The sequence below is a fragment of the Necator americanus genome, chromosome II, assembly GCF_031761385.1.
Source record: "Necator americanus strain Aroian chromosome II, whole genome shotgun sequence".
Lineage (NCBI taxonomy): Eukaryota > Metazoa > Nematoda > Chromadorea > Rhabditida > Ancylostomatidae > Necator > Necator americanus.
In genome coordinates, this window is record NC_087372.1 from 17706996 (window position 1) to 17726801 (window position 19806).

At 40.4% G+C, this 19806-nt stretch overlaps 2 protein-coding genes across 2 annotated transcripts; both read right to left on the bottom strand.

Annotated features, from left to right (window-relative positions):
* Positions 1-1106: 1106 nt before the first annotated feature.
* RB195_018230 (uncharacterized protein) lies at positions 1107-8747 on the bottom strand (the record flags this gene model as incomplete). Its single annotated transcript, XM_013445322.2, has 9 exons — positions 1107-1285; positions 2723-2831; positions 2880-3006; positions 3065-3176; positions 3728-3827; positions 3878-3940; positions 4001-4107; positions 6996-7170; positions 8703-8747. 9 exons carry the CDS (start codon positions 8745-8747, stop codon positions 1107-1109), a joined length of 1017 nt encoding a protein of 338 aa, XP_013300776.2.
* A 2416-nt stretch (positions 8748-11163) lies between these two features.
* On the bottom strand, positions 11164-16069 carry RB195_018231 (uncharacterized protein; the record flags this gene model as incomplete). Its single annotated transcript, XM_013445320.2, has 10 exons — positions 11164-11316; positions 11380-11492; positions 11555-11661; positions 12289-12458; positions 12884-13027; positions 13109-13219; positions 13281-13356; positions 14007-14167; positions 14589-14731; positions 15943-16069. The coding sequence occupies 10 exons, from the start codon at positions 16067-16069 to the stop codon at positions 11164-11166; spliced, it is 1305 nt and encodes a 434-aa protein (XP_013300774.2).
* Positions 16070-19806: the final 3737 nt, after the last annotated feature.

A 19806-nucleotide genomic window follows, 5' to 3' on the forward strand; every position in this document is an offset into this window, starting at 1 on the left:
GCATGTCCCTATTCTTAATATAGCGTAGAAACAATTTGAACGTCTTTTGGGTTAAGCATATGTAGCAGCTAATCCTGAGGCAATCAATATTAACACTATTGTGAGCAGCTCCGATTACTGTGAACAGGGCAGTTAACTGGCTTTCGGCATCTCCCGTACTACTAGTGGATGCCAACCACCAGATAACATTCACTGGACTGTGGAAACTGTCACCAGAGGGATTCCAATAGACCTCCAATTAAAAAAGTACTCCTATAAAATAGTTCTGCAAAACTTCTGCCTAACAGAAAAAAAAAACTCAAAGATGATCTGTAGTAACTTTTTCAATGATCTATTTTGTAAACCAGCTCTGTGTAGAATTAATATAAGATACCAAAGTTTTTCGCACAAGCCGACGGCTCAGGCACAACTAAATACTAATATTCATAACCACCGCGTTACCGAAAAGAAACCACGACCCGAGCTTCTGTTTTTTTCTTCGCAAATATTATGAGTAGGTTACGTTTTTCATGTGATTCTGTTCATGATCAAATTTGTACCATTACCAATGTCTGCCGAATATTCAGTTTTTCAAACTAAATAGTATACGTGCAGAGTAGTAAAACACACCGTCACCGGTCAACTACACTAAAAAAAAATAAAAATAAAATAGACAATGAAAGAAAGGTCGTCACATCACGTTACAACTGCCTGCTGTTAATGGCTAAGGCAGGAATTCTTCTGATGCTGTGCGCGAATACCGCTCACTAACATGCACCGAAACGAAACCACAAAACTTTACTAAATTAAAAACTTCATTATACATCTAAACTCAGACCTGCACAAAGTTGCAGTGGTATTCATTATAACCTACGAATAATAGAGTATGAAGTTGGAAAACATATATCTCCTAAGTTTAAGAAATTAAAATCAATAAAGATAATGATGTAACCTGGCTGGATGAATAAGTTCCCTCAAAAAGATAGGTGATACAGACCAGCGGATATCACTCTAGCAATGGGAGGAAAAACACGCGCATTGTGTGGCAGTAATGCCAATAAACTTAATTTCAAATGCGAGCAGAATACATCACTGAAAATCGCACGACAGTATAATCTAGCTAACAACTACGCAAAGAACTTATTGTTCGCATACAGTTGTTTGTCAACTCCGACTGTAACTGCTCCTGTTTGTTCTCGTAAAAACAAGCGAGATCCTCGCTTGAGACCATGAGGAGTGAGATAGTCCCAAGCAGAGTGCCAATTCACAAACGATGGTGCGTATGGAAGGAATGCAACGGCGAGACCTGAAAGAGAAATTTCTAAGTATAAACAAATGTATATATTTTATTGCATGGATTAGCATTTTGTGGGCTCGTCCGTGGGAGAATTGCAACGTGCACGCGTAATGTAATGTACTGGACACTCCTTTTTTGTCTTTACGTGTTCGAGAAAGGAACCAGAAGAATGGGGCACAGGACGCTCTGTCTGAAGAATTGACTGTTCCAATTCCCGAATAGCACAGGACAACACACCATATAGCAAAATGAAGAAAATCGTAGACGACGAAGTTTTATGTTGAAACGCCAACAAGCTTTTCCAACGTCATTTCGCAAGTTGTTTTAGCTCCACCACAACGTTTCCATGAGGATCATCCTTTCGTTGCAGTTACGGGTAGATTCCGTCATCACAAGAAGTGACTTGGCAGCGGATTTTGGCTTCACTTAAGTTGTCCGACATGTTATCTAGGATATCACCTCCTTTACACGTCTAATCTTTAGATTTGTAGGTTAAAACATTTTCGGCGGTTGTTTTCTCTGCCGATCATCTGTGTTAACATGAATCACATTTTCCAAGACAATCTTTTAAAAAAATGTGGCGCAATAAAGAAGAATCTTTCAAATTGTTTTCTTTTCTGCTTCTTCGTTGCGTCGCATCCCAACATACCTTAGACAACCTATGCAATTAACGCGAGTAGGCACTGCTATTGCTCACAGCACTTTTAAGAGTAGTCGATGAAAGTTCAAGTGGTAATGCTTACTCTACTCTAAACTCGTTGACATATGATGTATACAATTCGCAAGATCGACTGCACGCCATCATAGATCACAATTCCTGGACAGATTCAAATGTGTGATTGAACGGAAAAACAATGAAGGATTCGATAGGAAGAGAAAGAAAGAAAAATAGAGAGAGGAGAGGAGATCGGACGTAGGAGTTGTGGAAGGACCCAATCATAAGCTTAAAAGCTTAGCGGAAGACAGTTCCAGGTACAGGTAAATTTGAATCCGCAGATTTTTATCAAAAACCCTATCCCGTCGTGGGCAACGGAAAACACAAAAACTCAGACAATTCCCTTTTAGTTCGGTACACATACGTACACAGTACGACATACACATACTTAAAGAAGCTGATTCTAGAAATTACCGAAATCCCGTCAGCCCTTTGAACGCATCATAAACAACGCGCTACCTAGACCGGGCACGACCTTGATTTGATGCAAGATATATAGCGCTAGTGGTACAAAAATGTGTACATCGATAACTATTGTATTATTAAAATCTGAAGCGGATCCATCTCCAGGGTACCATACGATCTGAAGTACCGTGCTCTACTAATTTCGCAATTATGACAAGCTTATTTTTTGAATCAACCGCAGCAATTAGAAAGACATCGATTTTTAGCTCGTAGCATTGTCCGAAATCAACTAATGAAAAGCAAGTGACATCACGAATCCAACTAACCAGATCCAGCGACAGCCATAACGGTACTGACAACTTGATATGGATAACCAAACGAATTCACAACGAATGGAATCGCTAGGTTTGTAAATTTGCGAAGGTCCTCCACTTCCTGAAATATCGTCTTTATAATGACGCAACAACTGTATAGGAAACTCACTTTTACGCTTTTCTCGTCTTTCTTCTCGTACAAGCCTGCGTGAACAATTGCTCTTTCAGCCGCGTAAAGAAGAGCTCCTGTTCCGAACACAATCACTATCTCCCCAACAATCTGTGGCACCAAACCGCTGAATATGGACCATTGAGATTTTCTAGGAAGAAGCTGGTAATTAGAGTTTAAATCACCTGAACAAACCACCGGGTCCTTCTTCTAGACCAATTACACGGAGGCTTGACCATACACCGTTATATTTTGATTCGTGCCCAATAAGCTGTGCAATTTGGCGGATCATTACAACTAAAGGAAGCAGCAGTAAAACTGTAGCAAATGTCTCATGCACAACTAGCGTTGTAATTGAATTACTTGACCTCAAAACTAAAAATCATCCCTATCATCGAATTATGTCATCAATTTCATTTCATGAAAACTGATTGAAAAGTGAACCGGATTTCTGCACTTATATGAACGTCATTAAGGTGAGAGTAGTAATCGTCACAACTATGTGAAGCATCTAGGTATATGGTATAGCATCTAGGTATTGTTCGAATTATGTCTGTTGAGCAACCTCACGGGAAAAATGAAGAAAAGTAGATCTAAAATAAACATTTTGGGAAGTTAGTAACGAGGATTTTCAAGTGCTCAGTGTCGGAGTGAACACTTGGAATTTTCGCAGATCAATCCAGTACGCAATATTTTTGGGAAGATGTACCCAAATGATTAACATGTGGATAAAATTTCTTAACCTCAAGAATGAAGATAAATGTCAAGAAATATTGAGAATAATCAGCAATTCGATTGCTGACAAAAATTATGCACATCTAGAACAATGAGCAACGCTTTATGCGCACCGGTTAAAGGCCTTGCGACAGCAACAGTTGCTACGCGGACAACCGATTCACGAATGGCAACACGAAGATGTCGCTTGAAAGATTGGTGATCACTCAGGTCCTAAATTGAATGTCAATCCTGCTTTTACACAGCAGTAATCGATGTGATACCTTCTCATCAGCGTCCACATTCTCCGGCATACCTCCAATTTCGGGGTAGTACTGGTCAATGTACTGAAATCAAAATTTGTTGCAAAAAAAACGCAATGCGAAGCTCATTCGGGAAAGGATCACCTTCTTTGTCTGATACGAGGTTATTCCTTGGATGATCAGAGAACATACAGCCGAATCTATACCGGTAAATAACACACCGACGCCACGCGCATGAGCTAGTTGGCTAGCTGCAATGGTACAAGGTCTACATTACACATAATAAATGCTGTAAGCATTGATAACATCAGAAAAAGAATGAAATTAAAGGTAACAGTTCAAAAGAAGAAAATCAAGTCTACCACTAAGGCAAAGTACATCACTTTTACATGACGAGAAAGAAATAAGCGACCTCAGAAACTACACTGCTATAACATGCTTGTATACGGTGCAGTGTGATCACATATGAACATGTGCGCTAATCCACAAACCCATGTGCTAGTTTAAAGGCATCACTTCACGAATCTGGGGTGGTACAGATTTCTGGTGGACTATTCGTTTACGGGATTATTGTAGATTATTGAGAGAAGGGTGATTCCGTTCATTTCTTCCCAATTGTCGTAGAAAACGGCCCAGAAGATACGGCTTCGAGTGTTCCGGTGCACTATTTTCTACAATGAGTTCGATTGGAGCGCGCCAGCCTTGTGTGCGCGCTGTATCTTCCGGACCGTTTTTCTACGGGAATTAGGAAGAAATGGACGGAATCACCCCCTCTCCTTAATCTACGATCCCGTATACGAATACTCCACCTGAAATCCGTACCAACTCAGATTCGTGGGATAATTCCCAAAGAGTGCGTGGAAAAAGATCAAACCTCCTCATTGAAACGTCCATCCCCGTTGACTATGCTTATCTCCTTGTTGTAGGAGTTCCCTTGCAACAAATAACAACTTTTTCGACTTTTGTTTTTCTCTCACAATTTCTCCTCGAGTGTATGTTGAACGGTCAAGAGGTACCCGTATTATGCGCCGCCGCATATCCAGGAGATTAATGAACGTCCATAACTGCACCGCGCGGCTCCTGACAGCGTTAAAATAATTACAGCCTGGTTGGTCCTCTTGTGATACTCGCTGACGTCCCGCCCAGACCCCTTTCTCCATTCATTTCCCCACGTCTGCTGCTCTTACTATGCATCTTTTTCACCGCGCTTTCAGCTCTTACGATGCGTGAACAAAAAAATAAAGTGCCTGGTGATAGGAACTGTTTGAAAATTTGGATAAGGTCAAGTTGTTTAACAAGTTTACATAAGTGAATTGCTGTTTATAAATGTGAGTGGAAGTGTTTGTTATCCTGTTCTGAATCGTCAGATGGAAATCACCCACCCATCTTTGGAAATACAAGAGAAATACTAATGCCTCGCAGACATGCATTGTACCTGAAGGTGTATCTCGAAGATGCATAGGTCTTTATTCGCCACTAATGCACCTAATCTGGCACACTGATTTGATGCAGAGAGTAGACAGAAATGAAGAAAGAAAGTGGAAAGGAGTTTGAGGAATATGTAAAAAGTTATAAAGCCTGATCAATGTCCATTTAAGTCTTATTTCGAAAAATTTGTCTTGTAAAGATGTAGACGGAGATTACCTGGCATAACTGCAAATTTTGAACATAAAGTTGCTGTGGGTGCAGTTGTTACAGATGAAAGTTGAATATGACCTAGTTAGACAGAAAGTGACCTAGAAAGACATTACTACGAACACACACTTATTCGTTGAGAGTTTTTATGGAACAGATAGGGCGTGAAATGTGTGAAATTACGGGGTATAAGCATGTTACTGTTTTTTCTGCTGCATGTTTTTGTTTTTGTTGTTCCTGCCATTTGTTCTTATATATCTTCCAATTAGATAGAAGAATTCACTTTTCCCTAATTTCCGATAATAAATAATATACGCTGTTTATCATATTCGTATACCTGAACTTGTTCCGTCAATCTGCTTTTCACTCCTCTCTTCCAAATTCGCAGTTTCCACCGCCCCATCGCAATGGGTGCGCGTCAGGAGGTAACCGAGCAAATTGGGTGCAGCCGACAAGACAGGACTGGTTAAGACAAGTTTAGACAAAGTATGACATAAAGCTTGACCAGAGATCTACAAACTCCAAAATGCAATGAAATGAGTAACCAGAGAACAGCTTGAGGCCGAACTTTTACTCGTACGACAAGGAGAGAAATACGTCATATACATATATCATAAATGTATCTCTTATGTAATCTTCTACGCAACAAAGCGGCACATTTCACGGCAGTACCCGCTGATAGTGATTGTGGTGAGATAAGAACTAGATTCCTATTCTTCTTTGAAATCCGCCATTGCAGCATCGTTAATCCTTCGTCATCGGATTCGGTCCCTCCTTCCTACGTTCCTATGTGTTTTAAAGCATTCTTATCTTTATATGAATTTATATGAGCAAACTTTGAAAGTTGTCGATTGGTTTGTGTTAACGTATCTTGTATTGTCTTGTCGGCTACACCCACTTAGCTCGGGTACCTGCTGAGCGCCTCCCCCCATCACAATGCGGACATCGTGCGGCGATGGTTCGAGGGTAGTAAGGTGGCGGGATCATGGTGATCCATGATCCTAGGTGGTGCCGGAGCCTGCCTAGCTGCTGGAGCGACAGCGGTGAGCGCGGCGCTAAACGTAGGTCAGCAGCGGTCAACAGATTTTCGATGATATCGCAGCTAAACTGGGAAGTTTTACCACTTCATCCCCCATATTCTGCGGACATAGCACCATCTGATTTTCATTTATTTAGATTGATGGAACATCCTCTAAGGAATAAAAATTTCGAAAATATCGATGAAGTGCGAGCTTACCTAGAATCATATTTTTCTTCAAATTTTATGAAAAGGAGGATGAAACTCTACCAGCAATATAGCAAAAGGTTCCGAATAATGACGGAGATTACATAATCGACTAAATGTAAAATTAAATGCCAGTAATCTTTCTGCTGCCACTGAAATAATTGATTAATTATGGGTACCCCTAATGTATCACAGGAAAATACACAAACTGCTTCGCATAAAAGAAAAAATACATGTTTGCAGATGAGTGAACGAAAGTTAGACAAATATGGAACTAACCATAACTGAAAGCGTTAGGAAGAAAATAAGCATTGCGTCCAGCAACAATGAGTGTTCTCCCGGTGGACAGTGGAAAAGGTTCATGACCGAGTTGAATGAGTGTCTTCACACAAGTCAACGGGTAGGTGACACTTGTGAGGAGAGCCCGCGCAGCAAGACCTTTGGCCACAGCTTCCTTAAATATTTCACGCTAGAAACATTATTGAATCCATTAAGGTGCTTTAAAATTAACAGCTGTTCTCAATTTACGTGACAATAAAGGGGAAGTGATGAATAAAAACGGAACAATGCGACTCTTTTTGAAATTCTAGGAGATTCTTTTCTTCGCATGATTACAGTCAAGTAATTTTTATCTTAATTACTCTATCATGAAATACGTAGGACGACCACCGCATGCTCGCTAAAAAGACCTTTAAGCGAGTTTTGGGAGAAAGACAGCCAAATGGGAAAAATAAGTTCTAAAAGAAGTGAAATCAAACAGAAAATTAAACGTTGTCGAACACTGGGACAGTCAAAATTCCATCAAAATCACCATCCACACGCACGAGATGATCGCCATTCTATCACCAACAAGAAAAAAACAGGACTGAGGACCTCTTGAAATCTGTGGAAATGTACAGTATTCTACATTTGCTTCACGAAATCTAACACAAACACAGCCACAACCAGCAAAATACGTAGGAAGTGAAACTTGGAAATGCTCCGCTACATCATAATTCATTATCCTCTAAATGGACATAAAAAATCTGGTTTTCCAACTGTGATAATGTGAGGATTGAGACTGCTACGAATGCTATCAAATCACGGTAGATGTATGTTTACTAATCTCCTACTTCCCGTGTAGGTTAAAGGCATCAATCCACGAATCTGGGGTGGTGCGAGTTTCAGGTGGGTTATGCTTATACGGTGTCGTAGATTATGGGGAGGAGGGTGATTCCGTCCATCTCCTCCTGACTGCTATAAAAACGGCCCGGAAGATGCGGCGCATGCACAAGGCTAACGCGCTCCAATCAAACTCATTGTATGACTTCGAGCGCCGAAACGTATCTTCCGGGCCGTTTTTTACGGCAACTAGGAAGAAATGGACGGAATCACCCCCTCTCCTTAATCTACAATCCCGTATACGAATACTCCACCTGAAATCCGTACCACCTCAGATTCGTGGGGTGATGCCTTTAAAGGCTTTCATCACGACTAGATGTGTCCAAACAAGTGCGAATCAGTTGATATTCGACATCCTCATGATTCAAGGTCAATTTGTAATCATATTAAGGATCTTTCTACAGATTGTTTTGAAAATCCCAGCAGACAAAACCCGGCAGTCACAGCTCTCCCACATTATGGGTTGAAAATTGAAACAGAAAGAATCTTGGAAGAAATGTCACCGCTTTTGAAGTCCAACTTATTCCAATGTTCGAGCTTCAAAAAACTAGTGGTTATTGGTAGTGAACCTTTCTGCTGCGGTGAAAAGTCAGTTTTTGGACGCAAACGAACAACACGGACAAAGATATACATGACTTCATGTAAAAAAAGCTTAGATGGCAGCAAATTTTGACCACATAGATCACTTGATTAAGCCCCCTAGAATATAGCATTGCAAAACAGTGACTCGTACGTGGACTATTGAGTGTAAAAACTGCAACTGCTTAGGGAACAACCTAATACGCAACTTTTAAGTTAAATTACAAATAAACCGATAGTTCAAACCTCTTCTTCGTTTAATCCAAGAAATTGATTGCGCTCTGCCGCCATTGTTAGCGACACTGATGGATGGAAACTGCAGGATACAAATTATTGCTTAGAAAAATTGATTACCACAATATACGAACAGCGTGAACCGTATGAGAGTACGAAAAAACACTAGAATAAAAACTTTATTCATAACTGGGAACAAATAAACGTTAATGATCCAATTCTCGAATATGTAGAAAATATTAGATTCGATAGATTCACCAAGGAATTAGATAAATGAAGTTAGCAAACAATTGTTGACGTTTAATTTTAGTTTCATAGTGTTTGTTTTACCGGAGACATCTGATAGTTCACATGCATTGAAAGAAATGTTCGTGAGTGTTTGAAGTCTTGAAGAATGGAACAAAAACCAACGTGTCGGAATCACAAGTATTTTGATCTGAAAGCTTCCTTTCCACCGCAATTTACTGTCTAACCACGGTAACGTGGCATTGCATGATTACTCAAAAACACGCTGGCTTTGCGACAACTACAAACGTAAATTTGTTGGTGAGGTGTAGCAAGAAGAGCCCTGCAAGCTTTCGACCCATTACAGTGCACACACTGTTGACACCAAATGTTTTCAAGCAGCAGGGCACAACGCGTATCCCGCAACATAGTTTTACTCTGCTCCACACAGAATCTTTCTCCTCTATCTCAAACTAATCGAAGGTGCATCTCGCTCATCAGGATGAGCATGTTCGGTAGCCACTGTGCCTTAGCAGCAGCTCATTTCGCAGGACAAATATCGAGTGTACAAACGAATCAGCGTGGAGACACTTCCTCCTTTTCAATAAGTACAACATTTCACAATTTTCTTGTTCCAATTTCGACGGACAAAATGCAACTGAGACAGCTCGCAAAAAAAAAAAACAGTAGGCTTGATCTCGGAACAACTAGCGAACGTACTGTGAAATGATGATTCGCAAGATTTCGTATCGAAGACGAACGCTTTGAAGATAGTGAGCGTAGTGGTCGAGTATCGGAGACTACTGTATAACTAGTAAACCGAGAACGTATTAATGCCGGTAGCGATGATGCAGCAATGCGGCGTGTCCGAGTAAGGATCCTGGTGCTAGAGGATGTGCTTTTTCAACAACTGATTTGTTGTAAAAAAAAAAATGAAAAGGATTTACTTAGAACAGAGATAGGGCATTTCAACGCTCTAATAATTCAGTCCATCGAGGTTATTAAGCAAACCCACTAATATTCTTTTCTTCTAAAAAAAAGCAAAAGATGAAAAGAAGCGAAGAAAGTAAAAAGACATATCCTTTTTCCTCGTAAAATTGATGGTGAAGAATTGTGCATTTTCATAGGAACAAATGCTCAACGACTCAACAATTGGAAAAACAATAGTAAGCCACTACTGGAGCGCGACAGGATGTCTTATTTTCATCAAAAAAAAGTTGGCCTCTTACTTGGAAGAGTAGAGAAATAACATTACATGTCGCTTAGACATTAACTCCTTCTTCTACATTGTTTGCTGTTATTTCTTTTTGTTTTAACGAAGAAGTAAAAAAAAATAATCATACTGGAATCACGAGCGTGCTATAAAATAAACTGAAAATGAAGATGGAAGAAGTGGAAAACACGAGACGCACAATTGTGTATCTTATGACGAATACCAATATTAGTACACGTATTCCGGAGCAACATGACGCGGAGCCATTCGAGATGTTTCACACGCAATTCATATGTGATTTTCCAACGACGACCAACTATTTTTTACTTCCAAAAAAATGACCAAAGCCTTTACAAGGACACCAAACTCGCGCAAGTTCACTATAAAGATCATAAAAATTAACTGAACTGTTGTTTATGGATCGCACAACAGGGTTTGCCTAATTTGGTGATATGGATTATTTACTAGGATAACCTGTCATTCCCTAATTCCCACTATTTTCTTCGTTTTTTTTTTGTTGCATGAACCAGTAGAGTAGTATTTTTTGTTCCATTCGTGTCTACGCAATTTTCCAGTATTTCTGCCTCATTAATTTGAAGTCAAAATTAACACAATTCAGGAGGTTTTAAAGAACCAGGACGCTCTGAGTGCTTCCATATTTGATACTGATATTTGAATGATAAAGAACTCTCCTCAAGAAGCTACGTTCATGCGCAAAAAATTACAGCGTTGTGCAGGGTTTCTAAAATTAAAAATCTGAAGTCAAATTTAAATTAAAATCACAAAGCAGTAATGATGTTTCCGGAACTGTTTGTTTGAAACGGTGGTTTTAAGCTGAAATCAGTGATTATACCAAAGATGACGTCTCTAACAGTGAAGTTAGATTTTTTTGGCAATATTCGGAACCCTAGAACATGTCGTTAAATGCGCTAATAGGATCTCGGCTAGTGGACTACATGGTGGAAATCGGATCACTGTTGCGGATGTAATAATTTAGTACCACTTTCGAATATCCAAAAACAGAACAAAAAGAAACTATGAACTGAAAACATTTCCTAAAACATGAAGGATTTCCTTCTCCAGCCGGAAGAAGGGAGATGGCGCAACATATGGCACAGTAACAGTCAAAGGTTCAAAACTCGAGAAAACCAACACGAAATTGCCCTCTCCAAAGACGGGAGCGTTGTGCTGAAGGAGGAAACCAGCATGAACTAAAGCGTAGCGATTTGGAATAATAGCGGAGAGTTTTACCTTCTCTGAGAATTCTTTGTATGTAATACAATCGTCCAAGAAAGCTCGTCCCAATATACTAGCGTGGGAAAAGTCTATTTGTCCACTAATACCCTTATTAACAAATAAACTACCTGCAATCGTTCAAATACACAATTAAAGGAAAACGCTTTAAGCGGAATACAATAAATCATACCCATTTTAGACAAAAACTCTGAGACATCGTTATTTGTAATGGAGGAGACAGCGGAACATATGAAAACAGGTCCTTTCAGATTGACATCCTCGGACCATCTTATGTATCTGTCAAAAGTAGGTCTTCTAGCAAGCTATAGTAGAGTCAAAACGACATGAAGCACAGTGCAGTTAGGTGAGGGACTGCGCTCTAGGCGGCGCGGTGTATCGTAGCGGCTAGTATCGCGGTGGGACCATCGCGAACTAAAGAATGGTGCTAGCAAGGGTCCTGCCTTCGAGCGCAGTCGCTCACGCAACTGCACCGCGCTTCATGATAGTTTTGGCCCTACTATACCATCACATGAATATAAATCATTTACGAACAAGAACATTCTTATAGCCGGGTCAAAACGACCTGAAGCTCATTCTAAGCGGTTGCAGTCAAAGCAGCGCATCGAAGCTAGCGGTTTTTTTTTTCTATTATGTTGGGACTCTCGCTAGCTCCAATCACCTCTGCAGCCCGAGCCGCTGATAATCGACAATTCAGTCCGATCAACGTCGAGCGCAGCCATTTACGCACCTGCAGCGAATTTGAGGCCGTTTAAACCCGACTATTGTAGGAGTAAAATTGCTTATGGTAGAAATTCTTAACCTTTGTAAATATAATAGAAAAGGAAACTAGCAAAAGGCTAATTCGTGTATGAAAATAGAAACTGATGCAAAATAATGATGATCCAAAAAAAAATGAAAGTGCACCTGACAACGCCATTCGAGACAAGAGAAGCGTACGGCTGCGGGATTGCAAAAGCATAACCACGTCTTTCTACTTCTAGCTTTGCTAGCTCTTCATTCATCATGCATAGAGCATCCACATCCGAGAACTCTTTTGTGTTTGATTCAAAACGTGACCCACAACTTTGGTCATACTGGAAATCTTTGTAAGAGTATAGAGAAAAATTAGGGAAGAAATTAATTTTAGTAAAAATTTAAATTTATAATTCAGAAACTTCGTTCAGCCTATGGATTCTCCATTGCTAATCCACCAGAGCATCATTTTCAATGTTCAAGTAAAGCTTATGTCAAGTGGACACAATTGCAGACTATCTCTGTTTCGCCGCGGAATCTATCTTGCACTATGTTCGTTTACTATCCATACTGTAAAGAAACACTACTGAGGGAAGATAACCCTGCTCTTAATCGGCACTAATTCCATTACCATCGAAGAGACTACGTCTATTCGCAAAATCAAAGCTTTTCACACAGGTTCTTCTTGACTCATTGGTTTGCAGTATCTATTTACTCAAGTAAAACATTGTAGGGATGGGAAGCTGTCATGAAAAGAAAACATTACCTTAGGAATGAATCCTTTCAGAACCCACTCTGCATCGACAAACGGATTTCTAGCTGCATCAGCAGCTTGTCTCCTTTCCTCCAATTTGTCGATTATCGACTCTATAATCGGATCGTAAGTTGCGCTCGCACCCAAATCTTGCTTCTAAAATATTTGCTAATATTTCTGAGGTGATGGAACAATCGTGAAAGGTTAAAGAACAGGATGTGTGAATTAGGAACCAACCCCTTCACTAATCGACATGTTGCCAAAATTTACATTAATAAGAATGTTTTTTCGTCTCTTTTCCCTTATTTGCTGCAATTCCATTCGACGTTGCATAATAGCTCGCCGTTCCTGTACAAGAATATGAAGAACTGCGCTCATCAACCCGACCCAAAAAGAAGTTCAGAGATACCTCGGCCGTCAGGTATGGATTGTTTTCGATGGAAGAGTAGTCACTTTCAAGATCATTTATTTTCGTACGCCGTTCTCTGAAAGAAAAAAAAACCATCAAGGATTGTCAACAAATCCTTCCCTGGTACCCAAATACTAGAAATGAGTGTTATAACAACACGTTCGCATCACTATGACAATCCATCAGCAATTTTTCTCCTGTGGTATTCACACAAACTCAGAAAGTTGAAGAGCAATCAGAACATGGTAACTAAAATTCATTTTATTGTTGTTCTCACTTTTCTTCAGAATACACGAGTTACTGCAATTTCAACTGTCTGCTTGCTATCAACGATCTGTCATTCTAACTTCACTGGTTCCCACTTAAATGACTACTTCATTAGGGTCACACAACTTCTACGCATGCAGTTCAACTTTCTTCTGTCCGAACAATAATTGTCATAGACTAGTTCAGTCCTCCAAGAAGCGAATGCAACAAATTTGATTCAACAAGAAATATTTATGTTCTGTGACGAAGTGATCGAGAGTGGAGCACGAAAAAAATCAGGAGATTGCCCAGAAAAGTACTATTGGAGCGTATGATATATATTGTATGAGGTATAGGAGCACTCTAAATTGGTTCACAACTATGAGGTGACAGCCCTAGGATCCTTATTTTGAAGTTTTATGTGCTGCTCGCTATGAGTTGTGTGCTGCAGAAGATCACCAAATTGGGTCAAAAACTTACGAATCAGCATCAGCAGCGAGAAGTTTATTTCTGAATTGTGTAGCTTTCTCGAACTCAGCGCCAATCGCGGACAATGAAAAGTCTTTAGTACGTCCACCTTTTTTTGCTCCCATTAGCTGGTTGTATAGCTCAGCGCTTTTGCGTGAGCCACGATCAAGTATCTGAAAATCTTCATTAAAGTTAAGCAGAGAAAGGGAACAGTCAATGAGCGGACCTCAAAAATTTCTAGCACACCACCTTTCGTATGCACAGGCTCAGTTAAGTTCACTGATTTCAATATAAATTAGTATAGCGACTCTCATTCTTCAATCCTCCAAAATCGCGCACTGCTTCAACTTGGAAGCATTTATAACAGTTTTTATTTTCACCAAATTTTCGCGAACCAGAGGTCAGCCTAAACGTCACAGCTGCTCCTCAAATTAAGAGAGTTCAGTAGCAGGCAGCCGATAATTGTTTTTTCTTTTTCGAAATAACCAAAAAGTCCTGCAGCAGTACCGTTCAAGTCAGTGCCAATGAAATTGTAGGATGAACTTACGAATATGAAACTGCAAGTAATGTATCTGAAGAACTAATAATTATCACCTCTCTCTCCTCTTTGGTACAAACGAGAGTTCCGCAGAAGAAGCACGGTCCACTGCCTTCTTGTACGCACACAATTTTTCCACAACCCATACAATTCCTCACCAGTGCATGGATACGTGCTTGGCAGTTGCACGGATGTCGACCTGTGAAGAACCAAACTTTATTTAAAGAAGCACCAACAAAACTTTTGTGGAATTTTCGCTCTTACATTAATATCAACTAATTTTGGAAATAGGCCTATTTATAGGAAATAGGAGAACAAACTTGTCAGGTACTAACATTGTTAAGCTGTCTATTGTCGAGTTGAAGGTAGCATATCACGAAATTGATTGTGTTGGGATCTTTCACCGAATAGCATGAAAGGAAAGTAGTTCACGAGATGTCAAATTTGTTAATTCCATCTAATAATCCAGTAAAATTCCTCCATTTGGGTAAACAAAAGTTCCCCCGCAGACAAACTCATCACACAGCGGGAATGTTTCCACTTGTTTTAGCTCTCGAAATGTTTCTGCAAGAAATGACTAGGTCCTGTGGCAGATCTTGTTTGGGTGCGCTTCTACGCGCAACGCGGGATCCCGTCAAGGATGGAATGGTTGGTAGAGGCGAAAAGGATAAAATTAAGAAAGTTTCGAATTTATATTACGATTAGCATACTACGATTCTCACGTGGTGAAGGAATCTTCGGAAGAGAGAGAGAGAGAGAGCTAGAGATGGGGTTGTAGATTGCAGGATCAGGAGTGGTTTCACTCATCTGTCTCTAACGTTCGTAAAAAAAAAAAACGGCGCCGAATGCGTCATTTCTTAAGACGATTTCGGTTGCAATGTGCCACCCTTGCACAGACACCGCGTCCACGAGCGAGCCATCGAAGGTCAGTGATGTCTTCTCGCCAGCCTATTTAAGTAAAAGCAATGAACATGCTGCTGAGGGGACGGAACGTGTGCATAGAAGAGCGTTCTAACGTACCACGTAGGCACTAAAGCGGTTTCCAAGCTGTTTTTTTTTTATGGGGATTGGGGAGAGATGAGCGAAACCACCCCGGATCTTGCAATCTACAACATCATCTCTAGCTGTTACCGCGGATTCCCTCACTATGTCAGAATCGTGGTATGCTGCCCTTAAGTGTCCTTGAAAGAAAGGTTCAAAACAGGAAGATGGCCGCAGTTATCAGCGCCTCATTTGTTCAGAACTAAGCATCGCCAGTCTTCATCCAATTTCTTACAAAAACAATTTTTGCACCAAAAATATTCAGCAGAATTGCACTGTTGTAACTGCGGAAGATACGGACTGCAGAGTTATCATGACTGTCACAGGCTATTAGCAGAAAAAGAACGAAAGAAGTAGTAAGAACGGAACCTGGGAGCAGTTGGTCGCTTATAGCAGCTTCCGCCTTCACCGCTAAAGTGTTCCTCTGATGGGCAGCGCCACCAACTTCATCACCATGGTGAGATAAATGGGTTTTACGATCCTTTTTGTTTCGCATTCTCTGGAAAAAAATTCCTTCTAATCTCAATCAAACCCAACGTAACTATCTGCTTACGATTCTAACAAAATAGATATACGAGGTCAAAACACTGACAATAATTGATCATCTTTCGAAAGGAATAGTTGCTAAGCACATCTTTCAAGCATACGATTCTCGCTGTTCACATCCTCGTTGGATAGAACAGAACCTACCTAGGGTATAATAAGACCATTTATTTCTCACAAAATTGAGTAATATCATGCCATCTGCTCCTAGTCCTGAAGTTCAAGAAACGTACAGACAAGAACAACCCTCCACACCCACAACCAAACAAACAGATAAGATGAAGCGATGCTCCACAGGAACTCATATGTACGGACGTCGGCCACAGGCGTCAGGCCGCCAGGAGAGTTTAAAGCGCCGCCATCTGGCGCTTCTGCGCTTTGGTGGCTCGTGAACATTCGATAACGACAAAATCGCCGAGCCGCCAGACCGCGCCGCTGTGAAAACCGCCGGTAGCTTTAGGTGTGAAATAACTTGTCGTATGTTCATCAGCACACTCCACACAAATATCTACGGCATGAAAACACTGCATTTGGGGATTTTGGTTTTGACATCTTCTCCACCTCCAGTATTCGTATATTTATGTATGTTTTATTTGCTATGGTTGCTTTTTCTTTAGATGCCTATTCTTTCCATACAAAAGTGGTGAACAACAAGTTTTCTCTTCTTCAAGCTCTAGTTTCCCCTAAATATCATTTGCTGTATTTCCATCACTTCTTGTCACATGTGTATGATTATGCAAACGTCGAATTCCGAGATTCTCTTATGTGTGTTGTACAAGCAATTTGTGTCTTTTTCATTTACGGTATTATTAAGAGGTTCGTATATAAAATCACTACGAAGACAAAAAGTATGTCGATACTGTAATTGGATGAGGTATTACGTTACATAAGTGGAATACACATATCTTTATGCGGTGAATTTGTTAGGGGCATGATAGCGCTCTGCGTGTGTATGCAATCTCCGCTGGAACGTTATCTTGCTGTGCAAATCTCTCAGGATTTCATACAAATCGTTGTCCTGCAGTTTATTTTGACTTATGGAATTGGCGCCTAATTTATACACTAAAGTTGCACATATTTAAATGCATGCACTGCTGGGGTGCGCATCAGGAGGTACCCAAAGCGACTGTCAGAATGAGTTGCGTGTGTCGATAATTGCGCTCCGATACGGTCGATAGCGACAGCGGACCGATCCGCTACGCATACAGGATGCCACGCCCATTCACAGAGCTGAGGCTAGGCAGCGGACCAATGGCCTAAGAACTTAATGCGCCTGTTATTCGTTGCAGTCCGCAGAAGTGGTGAAAATGAGCATAGAGTGGCATATAAAAGTTAAAAGATAGCTTACTCCTTATCGGATTCAAAGCTTGGGAAGCTTAGAATTGGTTTTTTTTTTGTTTTTGGAATTCTATTCTTACTTGACTTACTTTTAGTGATACGCATTATTCACGCGCCCTTATAAGGATGTTTTTGTTTTAGTTTATTGTCTGCTTCTAAGTTGTATATTTAGTTTTTGTTTTTTATTTGTTTCAGTTTATCTTAGATTGTTTTATTGATGTTGGTTGTTGATGCCATCAATCTATAGTAGATAGATGCGATAGTCGGAGACGGTGCTCTGACCCCCTTCACTTTTGGACGGTTGGGGAAGGGACCTCCTTCAATTTTAAACGGCGAAACTGCTCCCTTCACTTTTGGACGGTTGGCGAAAGAATCCCCTTCACTTGAGCTGCACCCTATGATCTAAACCCCTTTCACCTTAGAAGGGTCCGGCTCCTCTTCATCGCACCTATGATCTAGGAGCTCTTTCTTTTTACTTTTTGATAAGTTGGTTCTTGTTATTGTACATATTGTGTGATATTGTGTGAATCAAATTACATTGTCTAATCAAAGTCTACTTCTATTACATGTGTAGCTGTTTCGCTCCTTTAGCGCTCCTAGCGTTTTGTTTTGGAGAAAATGAACTTCTGCTCCATTCTCTGTTGCAGATAACCCCGATTAACATAGTTGCAGTATCGTTGATATCAGTTCTCTTCTCTCCGTTTTAGTAAATTTTTACTTTGCATTTTACTGACAACATGTTCTGTTGCAATTAGATTGATTCTCCTTTATACTGATATTCTACCAAGGTGCGAAAATTACGTCATTGGAACACGCTTTCTGTGCAGGCGTATCTTACAGACAAGACACCGTTATCATTTTAGGAGCATTTCTGGAGATTTCGATCTTGTGAATATTGAGATATGGTGCAGGAGTGCTCCGTCGAATGACTCAAGTACTCCAAAGATTGTTTTGCTTTTACAAAAAAAAAACGAATAAAAATATCGAAATATTTGACAAGCTCCTAATACGTAGATCGTACTAAAGTCATACGTGGCTGCGGGTGGCTCCCCTCCTTTCGTTCCGCGATACTCAAACTGGTACAACCATAGGTGCGATGTGGAGGAGCCGGACCTTAATCAGGTGAAGGCGGTTTAGTTCATGGAGTGCAGCTCAAATGAAGGGAATCCTTTCGCCAACAGTCCAAAAGTGAAGGAGGTTCCTTTCCCAACCGTCCAAAAGTGAAGGGGGTCAGAGCACCGGCTTCGACTATCGCATCTATAGGTACAACGGCTTCCTCCATTGCTTCAGAAGAATAGGGTAGGAAAAAGCTATAAAATGAGTGCAGTACATGGCTTCACGAACTCTTACCATAAAGCAGAAGAGAAGAATATCACAACAGGCTACGTTAGAAGAAAGTAAATTTATTAAAGTCGCAGAATTTAGAAAGAAAAAATTGTTTAAAAACAATGGACTGTAACAGGGTTTTTTTTTTTAAATTCCTATCTTGCAGCTGAAGATGATTACTTCAGGTAATTACGTGGATTGTAAGTTTTTTTTCTTCTCCTCAGCATTCTGCTCGTTATTCCATTTGCACCACTTGTGTTGCTTTCTTTATTTGATTTGCATTCATACATGCGATTGCGATAGTCGGAGCCGGTGCTCCGACCCACTTCCGTTCCGCACGTTTAGCGAGGGAATCTTCATCACTTGCGTTACACCCCATGAGCTAAACCCCATTCACCTGAAGAGGGTCCGTCTCCTCTCTTTCACACATATATTTGCACTCTCATTCCCTTTCTCGTCTCTTGTATTACATCTGTTTTATTCGTCTTCTTTCCCTTTGGTTTTTATTGTCGTATTTCTCTACCTGTGTGAACATCCGACTAACGGACTTCGCACTTCTTGTGGTTTTCGCTTCGTTCACTTTTACTGATATGTAAAAGTTAGAAGTAGTGACACTTTCTGTAGATTTTTGCCACAGAATTGAATTTTTCTAACAATGCTTTTTTGTTCATTTTTCTGAAAGAAATCGAAACCTCAATGAAAGACTCAATAGTGCTTTTCCTAAAGGGGTTGGTGCTTCATTTGGAAAATATTCCATCTTAATTTTGCACCTATAATAATGTAAATGTGGTGTAATACCCTGAAGCACGATATCTAGTCCTTCTTTACGTTTATTTCAATGTTAGACCTCATCTTTAGTATTGCAAGCGCTTCATTCGCTTTCAGATCTATCCACCTGCTCTGAAGAAAAGATTGTGTTTAGCGTATGGGTTAGGCTGCCCGCAGAGTTCAGAGACGCGCGGTTTGCGGCTCTGCGGTTTTGCTGGTTATTGAGCGCACTGTTGTGAATAGTTAAGTGCCCGCAGA